The sequence below is a fragment of the Eucalyptus grandis genome, chromosome 11 (genome assembly GCF_016545825.1).
Source record: "Eucalyptus grandis isolate ANBG69807.140 chromosome 11, ASM1654582v1, whole genome shotgun sequence".
Taxonomy (NCBI): Eukaryota; Viridiplantae; Streptophyta; class Magnoliopsida; order Myrtales; family Myrtaceae; genus Eucalyptus; species Eucalyptus grandis.
The window spans coordinates 17,680,670-17,691,716 of NC_052622.1; the positions used below are offsets into that span (position 1 = coordinate 17,680,670).

An 11,047-nucleotide genomic window follows, 5' to 3' on the forward strand; every position below is an offset into this window, starting at 1 on the left:
TGGACCTTGAATATCAGATAGATTTTATATTTTACCACCTCAACCGAAAAGCTTGAGCCTCTTCCGCATTAAGAATTGCCTTACGGTTAAAGGTGTATGGTGATACAATTTTTTTTTTTTGTTTCTTCTCATTTCGTATAAATTAAAATAATTATTCTTATTTGATGTGGAAAATGTTTAAACCTTTCAAAACGCACTATTTACTTAGAGTCACTGTATTTTTGAAATAATCAATTTGTTTCTATTTCAACTTTTTGAAAGGACCAACAAAAAAAAAAGAAAAAAGAACTCTTTCAAAGGAAAGCGAAAGGTCCTTTTCATACTTTAATAAATGAACTTCCTGGTGAAGTCATCGCATTCTGGCTACATAGCAGAAGTTGTGGGCTCCGTGTCAATTGAGTGGAGAAAATATTGGGTAGGTTCTCTATGCAGGTAAAATGTAAAACCATACAAAGTCGACACGTGGAATTCAAGACCTGGCCCACCTCTCTGCACACACGCTCTGACACTCTCTCTCCTCTGCTCTCCTCTGCGGGCCGTCTCCCTCCTCTCTCTCTCCCCGTTCTCCGTTCCGATGCGGTGAGAACTGAGAACAAAATCGCAGAGAGGGTTGAGAGAAAAAAATTAAAGGTTGAGACCCTCCTCCGCCTTTGCCTCCGCTGGTTGCTTCCATCGCCCCCCCACTCTGACGCCGACGCTGCCGACGCTCCTCCGCCTCCCTCTCGCGACCTCCGCTCTGCTCTCCCTCTCTCCCCACTCCGCGAAGTCGTGCCTCTCTTCCAGCGAAGCGCGACCCCGACGCCGACGCCGACGCCCCTCCACCTCCGCCTCCGCCGGTTGCCTCCCGTCGCCGACGCCCTTTCGCCTCCCTCTCGCGACCTCCGCTCCGCTCTCTCCCTCTTTCCTCTGCGGAGCGCCCTTGCTGGCCAACCCCGACGCCGACGAACCCCTGCTCGCGTTTTGCCCTCCCTCTCCGCGAGCGAAGGTCGCTCTTCTCGCTCTCTCTCTCTCTTTCCTCCGCGAAGCGCCCCCTGCTCCTGAACGCGGACTCCGCCGACGCCGTCGCCTCCCGCCGTCGCCTTCCCAAGCCCCACCGATAGGCACCCCATTGGACTCCCGTACGTCCGAAGGTTCGTTTTTTTTTTGGATTCCACTTAGTAGAATTCGGTGCGATGGTAATGTTTAAATTTATAGATACATCTGCAGCAGGTATTGCTTTATCTCTTGTACGTGCGTCTGCGGCAAGTATCTTGGGCCATTTGCAGGCCATCTTGCCTTCAAATGGTGCTGTTTTTCTCAATTTTTCTGGCTGTTGAGCATCTGCAGATATTGTAGGTCCGCCCTGTTGTGATTTTGTCACAATATAGAAGTGAATAAATAATTGCGTTGGTCAATGCAAGATGATATATTTCATTTGTTGTTAAAGCTTTTTTTATATGGAGTTCTGTGAAGAATTTGCGGTACATGCTTACAATTAATGTGTCTTCAGGCTTGGATTTGGTACAAGGAATCGATCTTTTTTATTGCTTTACTTTGGACAGTGCTTCTTATCTGCCTAGGCAAGTATGACTTAAATTCTCTCAATGGGATTTCGGCTTCTTATTTTGTAGTTGCAAGTGACACAAAAGCCACTTTAAGTTGTTTTAATAGGAAAAATGCTTTCAATTGATTTCTCAGCTGACATTTATGTGCATTATGATACGATTCTTATCTCAGTGTCACAACGTGCTTCTACATTCTTTGGCAATTTCTCAAGCTCTCACCTCAAGAGTCTTCACAAGATCCCATCTACCATGTTCTGCTGCAGCATTCTAGCAAGTATGTTTGCACTCCATTTTATTATATCATTGTTGTTTCTATGGGATTCTGGACACAGTACTTTACGGAGACATTATGAGCTCATGGTTTCACCGGACTACGGTAAACGAACAATTTTCTGCTCTGGAGCTATAAATCTTAAGAGTCTTTCAGACATTATTTAGGTCTACAGATTCAGTTTTAATAACGGGTTACTAATGTGCCCAACCACTCCAAAATTATGCTTTCAATTTTGAGCTGCGGTCTCTTTCTTGAGGAGAACAACAAATGGAAAGTTTTGATGTGCTAATTCTGTCATTTCCAACTATGATTTTGGGTGTGCTGGAATACCTTTTTATCTGAGCAATTTCTTTCTTCAGGGATGGCGTAGAACAGAAGAAGTAGCACTTTACTGTTATAATTTCTAGAATCACTTTCATTGTTTTGGGTTGTTTGATGCTGGCGACTCTTCTCTACACTATCTTCACCAATGGTAGCCCTTTCCGGAAAGAACTTTTTAACTCCGTAACTTAATTGTTCTGTCTTCAATGGGTCTTTGTCATTTGGTTCCGTAACATTTGGAGTTACATTGGAGAAGGTATTAAAATAGGTTGTTTTTTACTTGGTCATGGTGTACTATGAGGAATACTCAATAGGATTATTATAAGTGCCCGTGCATATTTTTCTATTCATGCATCTCGAAAAATGGTTATGGACTTGGCAGTATTTGGTTTAAATACCTTTTGTTGCATTAGTTTTCTTACTTATTCAGCTGTTAGGAGCCGCCATTTTTTCCCCTCGTATATACGGTGCATAAATCATCTCAAACTGTACTAGAGTAAAGTGACGTGTCTTGGATGCTGGTTTGAAGAATATCACTGTTTATGGAAAATAATTGTTGGGTTTTGGATTAGATATGCGAGTTGTGAGTAAGAAGAGTTTACTGATTTAAAAATGTACCTTTGACCCTAGCAATATGTTGCCTGCTTCTCTTTTTGTTTTGTGGTGTGCTGTGCCCTGCGTATGTCATATATTATAATTGTCATAGGAGTATTTTCACTTGCTAGAACCAAACTCTCCCTTGGGATATTAGATTGACGTTCTAAGTATGGAGGTTTCTATGCTTTTCTTTCTGTACTTTTATTCTTCAATCATCAGATGATGCAATTTAAGTAGGTCCCCATGCTAGGACTGGACTTTTTTTTATATATAAATATGAGGGGGGCCTACTTCTTTTATTTGCATCTGAGTCAGTTTTTTAACATGTAAGCATATTAGTCTCTGTCCTATGAATGTACTGAATGGTGCTATCAATTTGCAGGTGGATGATAGCGACGCTAATCGACTTCTACATCAACGTTGTTGCTCTTTCTGTATGTCTCTAATGCTTATGTTGGCTAACTTTGGTGCATACAATTTTTTTAACTCATCTGATAGAACAGAGGACATGCATAAAAAGGACTCTGTGTCTGTTAGAAATGGATAAGACGATTGTGAAGCAATTATCATATGGTTTCATCAACTTCAGAGTTTATCCTTCATAAGCTTATGGAACCATTGCCTGCAATCATGCCTATTAGATTTGAGAGCAACACCTTTGGTTTTAGACGCCCACAATTAGGAATTCTTGTTTGATGGCCTTCAGTTTGGGGATGAGACATTTGTCTTGTTTAACCTTGCGTAACTCATTTCTATTTCGATCTCATGGTCTTTCAGGTTTGGGTTGCTTATAAGGAATCGAGTTGGCTTAGTGCATTTGTGTGGATCCTTCCCTTGATATGCTTTGGCAGGTAATATATCCATATTTACCAAGTTTATGTTATTGATATGAGTATTGTCCGGAGCATTGAAATGACCGGTTAACAAGCATTAGAGAAAACTTTAAAATTGTTGGATGATTATTGATCATATTATGCGGCGATACTCAATTGTCTTTTTTTATCGTTTATATGCCAATGATCAATGACAAAGACCACCTATCTACATTTTCCAGATTTCTATTGTAGCCCAATGATGTTGTATCCGTACCTAAGCTTCAATATATTGGATTCATAGCCAACCATTTGGTATTGCCGGTAGGTATAACTTTGCAGCATGTATGCAATAGACTACATATATTTGGCTTTTTTCTTAGTGAGGATAGAGAAATGAGCATTTGAGATGGAGATTAATTGGTTTTTCATGATTTTGCAAGTTGTTATAGATGGAAGCAAGTTTAACTTCACCATAATTATCAACCTATACAAATTAAAATTTTTCTTATGAATCACAAATGTGCATTCTTATGAGAGTTACATATTGATGCATGTTTAAGTCGTGCAAAACTATCTTTGAGTTCTTTCAAATGCTTTTAAATAAATATCTTTTTTCTTTTGTCATGCTTTAAAACTACAAGAAGAATTGCATAAGTGAGTGTAAAAAAAAAGAAAAAAAATCTTTGATCACATTCTAAAATTGGTTAATGACATTTGCATTCAAGGTTTGAACATAACCTAGAATTAATTGGTTGATATGTACAAGTGTGACTGATTATGTTGTAAAAATGTTTGTTTTGTATTTTATTAGAAGGGAATTCTTGAAGAATTATTTCTATTTTGAAGACATCACCTCAGTTAATTTGCACGTGTAAAGTTATCGAATGGCTGAATTAGAGGTAATTTTTTACTCATACAATGTGAAATATATTTTCTTTTCTTTTGATGTTATTTTTCTTATTGATTACTTATTATTCATTTGGTTGCAGCATGAAACTTCCCATCTTGCACATGTAATGCGTGATATGGAAAATGATTTTGAGTTTGCCATCGGGATGGTTTTTTCTAATGAACTTGAAGCATATCATAAGTATGTGGCTTATGCAATTAATAAAGGATTTGGAGTGAGGAAGGGTCATACTGTTAAAAATAGAAAAGGAGAAATAACTCGGCGAACTTTTTTGTGCAATTGTGAGGGCCATTCTGTCACACCATTTGATCAAGAAAAGAAATTTGAGAGGCTTGAAGTTAGATGTGGGTGTATTGCTCATATCAAGTTTAAGGTTGATAATGGTATCTATGAGGTTATAGAGTATGTTTCTGAGCATAATCATGCATTTGTATCGGAATATCAAAAGCATTTGATTAGATGTGGAAAGATGATATCCGATACTGTTGTAGTTGATATCATTAAAGCAGGCATTGGTGGGACTACGGCACATAAGTTTTTAGCAAATGAAGCAGGAGGAGGAAGTAAAAACTTGGGTTTATGTCAAAATTTTTTACAGACAGAAAGCAATAAGGATGTAGATGGGAGAGATTATCAAAATCTTTTGAATCATTTCAATTGCATGCAAATGCAAAATCCAATGTTTTTCTACGCTGTACAAGTAGATCAAGATGGTAGATTGACAAATTTATTTTGGAGAGATAGTTTGTCCAAATTCGATTACCATTGTTTTGGTGATGTAGTGGTGTTTGATTCCACGTATCGAATTAATAGAAATAATTTGATTTGTGCACCTTTTGTTGGGGTTAATCACCATTGGAAAAATACTCTGTTTGGATGTGCATTTTTGTTGGACGAGACTGCAGAATCATTTACTTGGTTATTTGATGTGTTTTTGGAGTCTATGGAAAATAAGGCTCCTAAAACCATATTTACTGATCAAGATCAAGCTATGGCAAAAGCCATTAGAAGGGTGTTTCCGAATACACAGCATCGTTTATGCCCTTGGCACATAATAAAAAATGCCAATCAAAACATTCCACAACTATACCATAAGTCGGGTTTTAGAGATAAGTATTTTTTAAGACTTATGTATAGATGCAAATCGGAGGACGAATTTGAATCTACTTGGATGGAAATGGAAGAGGAGTGGGGTACTCAGAACAACAATTGGCTTCAGAGATTATACGGCTTTAGACATAAATGGAGTTCAGCTTTTGGTCGTGATATTTTTTCGTGTGATATATGGTTAAGCCAAAGGAGTGAGAGTACTAATAATGTCTTCCAGCATATTTCGAAGAAGACATCATCCCTTGTACAATTTGTCAATTATTATGAAGAGCAATTGAAGCACATGAGAGAAACTGAAATTTAAGATGATTATAATTCTCGTGGGAAGCCCAAATTGCAGGTTTCATATAATGGGATTTTGATACATGCTGCTTCAGTTTATACCCGTATTATTTTTCAGAAGTTTAATGAAGAATTTTTAGAATGTCTCTCTGAACAAATTTCAGGTACTACATTTGATGGATCGGTATATTTATATATCATAAGGTGTATGGGAAATCGACGTGAACACCTTGTCAGATTTAACCCTGTAGAGTTATCAATTTCTTGTGAATGCAAATTATTTGAATCAAAAGGGTGGTTGTGTCGCCATGCATTGCACGTGTTGAATAAGAATATATCGGTGGTTAAGAGCATTCCATCTTCCTATATTTTGAAAAGATGGACTAAGGGTGCCAAAGAAGGGATTGTGAATGATGAATCTTTGCCACCTGGTCCGTCTAAATTTGATCGATTTGCCACGTTAATGCAAGAATCTTTTGAGCTGATGATTTTGGGAGCCAAAGATGTAAACACTATGCAGATAATGATGGAGAATATGAAAATAGCGAAGGGTCAAATTTCATCATACAAGTCAAGTATAATTGTGACTGATGATGCTGGTGATGATGGTGATAATGAGGATTCTTTGTGCGATATCTCGGTATTAGATCCCATTCGAAGGAAAGGAAAGGGAATAAGTTATGGAAAACTAAAAAGTTCAAGTGAGAAAAAAAAGAAAAAATCTATCAAAGGAACACCCCCAATGCAAATAGACAATCGAGGTAACATATTATTTTGGTTAATGTGATCAGTTAAATTTTCCATTTATGTTGCATGATGCTAATTAACATATTTGTTGCTTTCTAATGTAGAGTTGGTTTTTCAAGCAACACATAAGGAAACTCATTTTTCAAATCATTTGAGTAATTCGAATCAATTTGAAAGTATCTTTTATCCCAGCAACATTGGTGGTCCTACCGTAAATTTTAATAATCAGGTATGTTGTTCTTAGCTTTCCATTTTTATTTACATTTTACTAATTTGGTAAAAAAATTTGTATAGATGCAACAACCGCCATACATCATGCCATTGGGGATTATGAATGGATTTTGTCAATTTCATAATCAGGTATTGAAACACTTTCTCAAAAGTTACAATCATAAGTTACAATCATTATGATAATTTAATTGCATTATGGTAATGGGGTCTTTTTTTTTTTTAAATGTAGATGCAATCATCATATATCATGCCGCCAAGCAATTTGAATGGATTTTCTCCATTCACTAGTCAGGTATTTATTATGAATCATTTTATTTGTTAGTATCATTTCAACTTTTTGTTACAATTGTAATATTTATTATTAGTAGTTTATTTTGGATAGATGTTGGAGCATTATAATAGATCTCATGGAACCATTTTGAGTCAGGTACAATTTACTTTTTATTGATGTGGGATTACTTGAGATATATTTATCTAAGCATATTATTTAGTTAAATATTAATATATTTGTCATTTTCTTGTATAGGGGTCATCAAATTCTTTTCAACATCTTGGGATGAATGAATCCGGAGGCCCCTCTAAAAGCACAGATAATGCACAGTCACAACATAAATAGCCTAGAGGAACCCTCATATAGTATGTGCTTTTTTGGCAGTTTATCTATTAGGCTACTAAAATTTTCTCCCATGATAGTCATCTATCAAAGAGATCAACATTAGACTGCATGAACTTTTAACTTCGTTCAACTGACAAAGAGCCACAAATGGGCGAGCTTTTCACTGCAGGGAATAATAAGTGAAGAGCAAGTGGATTGCTTCAACATGCCACTGTATCCTGCGTCTCCGGCGGAGATTGCACGGCTAGTCAAAATGGATGGTAGTTTTCACATAGAGAAGATGGAGTTGCTCAACACCCAAACGAGGTATGAAGGTGGAGTCCATGCACAGGATATTGTGATACACCTAAGAGCGGGCTTGGAGGGGATCATCAGCAAACACTTCGGAAGCAAGATCATTGACGAAGTAGCTTGCCATGAACACACCACGGAAAACTTAAGAAATGATCTTCATGAGCCTCCTCCTTATAGCAGCCCCAGAAATTAGGGTGGTAGGTCACATGATACCGAGCTGATGCCTTTGCATAAATGTTAACACCACCAGAAGCTTATCCTGACTCTGTATCATCGAACCATGACCTGGCTTGCTTTCTCAAGGACCTCGCAGCAGAATTTATACCTTCCAGGTCTCTTCTTTTATCAAAATATTTCGACTTTGTCAGGATATTGCCACTCAGCATTTCGGCCTTGGTTTTGATGTCATAATAATGCATCAACCTCCTCAATTTGCAATCATACTCAAGTTTGTACTGAAAGGCTTCCATGACATAGTCCTCAAAGCCTTGTATTTCCATTCTACAATTGTGAGCTCAGAGCAACTTCCCTCGTGAAGGAATTTATAGAATTAGTGTGGTGCAATCCCCTTGACCTCTCTGTAAAGCTTCCCAATCACATGCTGAGACTCATAGGTGGACTTATCAGACTTTTCCATAAAGTCTGGGTATTCTCTAACTCGCAGATGGCATGGAATTTTAGCAGGAACACCAGTCTTCGGGAAGTCAACTGCTATGGAAAATAACTCTGCAAGCTCAGTACATGATTTGCTGCACGCCTTCCTTGGCTCCTTATCTACAAACACGGTGTGAGAGTTTGCAATAACTCCTAAACTATCGTTGACCATGTAATCTGCAAAGTACTCCACGACTTCCTGGATGGTAAAACATTAAGTTGGGTTAGCATGAGTTTATCAGTGGTCCACTAAGAAGGTATGTATTAGCAGCAGATGCTAACAAATGAAGTTCCTCATGAAACTAATACAGAAATGTCAAATGAGAAAGACTTTGCAATTAAAGTTTGAAGAGACACCCTACGGAACAGGACACATTCTTTAACAAGTCAAAGAACTAGAAGATTCACATGCTGAGCAACAAGAATTACACTATGCTAATAAAACAGAGTAGATGCTCAGATATCTGCTTTGTAACAAACATTGCCAACTAAGTTCCCCAATAAATTAAATTAAGCAGTGCCATCCATATGATCTAGCTTTCATGTATCTCATTCCTTCATAAACTACAAGGGGATCTAGTGATGTCCGACACTTGTGCATCTACTGGTTTCCTTGATAGATGACTAATGGTTGCACATAGAAACTCTCCATTCAGAAGTATCGGAACATAGCTTATCCCGTGCTACATATTGTATTTTAGGACTACATATATATTTAAAGAGCCAAAAAGCATGGAATGTCAATGCCAAAGATGACAACTATAAGACATTCAACTCAGGAATGAGAAGAACTGACATAATAAAAAAATGAGTACCAGCAGGCAGCAGTAAAAGGAAAAAATTTACCTCTTTCCTTTATGAGGAAAAACAATGCAATCAACCAGATGGTGCAGAGATGGAACATCAACAGCCTTTAAGACACGGACATCTCGAGGATGCAAGCAAGGGTTTTCCGCAACCACCAACTCTCCCTGAAAGATAAAGGTGTCGAGCGGTGACTCACTTCTGCTCGACTTTAGCATGGTATTGCTTCCAATCTGCAAATTTCCGACCCTAGAGAGTTGTACAAACACCTGACCACATTCCAAAGTCCTCGTTTCATCCAAACATCCCATCATTGATCTTTCATTTGGCACAAAGATCCTTGCTTTGGTACGCAAGTCAAGCAACTTTGATGCACAGATTGTTCGAAGCATCATTGATAGAAAGGGTTCCGCATCTGGCTCATAATCACAGATAAGCATTTCTAGAAGAACCTTCGTATTCTTAGATGCCAGATCTGGCGAGGGAGGCCCTCGCCTGACCCAATCGAGGGCCGCCCTCGCTTGACGCCGGTGAGGGCGGCCCTAGCCAGCCTAGGCGAGGGCGACCCTCGCCCGACGCCGGTGAGGGTAATCCTCGCTAGATGCTGGCTTCCCTCCGCCATGGCTGGCGGAGGGAAGAGAGAAGAAGAAGAAAAAAGAAGAGAAAAAGGAAAAATAGAAAAACATAAGATGAAAATGCCTTTGATAGGATACATGTATCACAGTTTGCAAAATTTGTGGTTTTCATGTCAATTTTTTTTTTTTTTTTTTTTGGAGTAAATTTATTACTTTGAGCAAAATTTAGGATTTTTTATGGTCATTTTCTTTGAAAAATACAGTGACTTTAAGTAAATATGGTGTGTTTTGAAAGGTTTAAACATTTTCCACATCAAATAAGAACAATTATTTTAAGTTATACGAGATGAGAAGAAACAAAAAAAAATTGTATCACCATACACCTTTAACTGTAAGGCAATTCTTGATGCGGAAGAGGCTCAAGCTTTTCAGTTGAGGTGGTAAAATATAAAATCTATCTGATATTCAAGGTCCACTAAAGAACCTACATTACCATAAAACTGAACATTTTTTGTTGACCAATTTTCACGTGTACACGTAAAGCACCTTATTCATTAGTATTGAATAGGACTCCATCCACATTGATAATAATGAATGACCCCCAAAGTTAATGCGAATGGTAGACATTTGGTCTGATTTAAACATGTAATTGGATACATCTAAACGAAGCATTTAATTACTTAATCAATTTGACCAAAAAAAACCACTTAAATCTATTTCGAAAACTCCCACAAACTCAACATTCTTCCTCCTCGATTGCCATAATCACCCAAGCGTGCTTCCCACTAAATGGCAGCAGATACCGTTAGATTAGCTACGACCCGAGGAGCACTATCTCTCTCTAATTTTGGTCATGGAATACTCGCACTCTTCCTCCATATTGTCACTCCAATGTTATAGTTCTCATGTCTGACCCCTGCCAAACGCTGATACCAGAATGCAACGCAGCCAATCATTTCTCAACTAGCAAAAAGTCACAGAAGAGGAAACACAAAGATAGAAAAAAGAACAAAGGAACCGCGGGCCCATGTTGAATTTAGCCCTCGAATTTTGATTAAATTCATCTCAACTTATGGTTTTTTTCCATTAAAGATGAATTATTGGACTTGTAGCCACTCACTATCTCATCGAGGTGTTGATTGTACCAATCGACTCACATGACATCAAGAAAAATGGAGCCTAAAATCTTATTGAGACTAAGAGAGAGAAGGGAGATTGAGCTATTACTAATCATATATGACTTTCTTGATAGCATTACCACCTCATCTTATTT

General features: G+C 38.0%; 1 protein-coding gene across 7 annotated transcripts; it reads left to right on the plus strand.

Annotated features, from left to right (window-relative positions):
• The first annotated feature begins 527 nt into the window (after nt 1–527).
• Nucleotides 528–8,291, plus strand: LOC104416273 (protein FAR-RED IMPAIRED RESPONSE 1). Of its 7 annotated transcripts, none has more exons than XR_005547707.1 (13): nt 528–1,130; nt 1,717–1,818; nt 3,119–3,170; nt 3,514–3,587; nt 3,791–3,872; nt 4,363–4,450; nt 4,541–6,614; nt 6,705–6,829; nt 6,895–6,960; nt 7,061–7,123; nt 7,214–7,258; nt 7,358–7,467; nt 7,617–8,291. XR_005547707.1 is itself a non-coding variant. In XM_039304786.1 (13 exons), the coding sequence occupies exons 7-12, from the start codon at nt 6,062–6,064 to the stop codon at nt 7,445–7,447; spliced, it is 942 nt and encodes a 313-aa protein (XP_039160720.1). In that variant the 5' UTR covers nt 537–1,130; nt 1,717–1,818; nt 3,119–3,170; nt 3,514–3,587; nt 3,791–3,872; nt 4,363–4,450; nt 4,541–6,061; the 3' UTR covers nt 7,448–7,467; nt 7,617–8,291. The 7 variants fall into 7 exon arrangements, 2 of the variants coding, with proteins under 2 accessions (XP_039160720.1, XP_039160721.1); XM_039304786.1 differs by having other exon boundaries at nt 537–1,130; XM_039304787.1 differs by having other exon boundaries at nt 537–1,130; nt 6,018–6,614.
• The last annotated feature ends 2,756 nt before the right edge of the window (nt 8,292–11,047 follow it).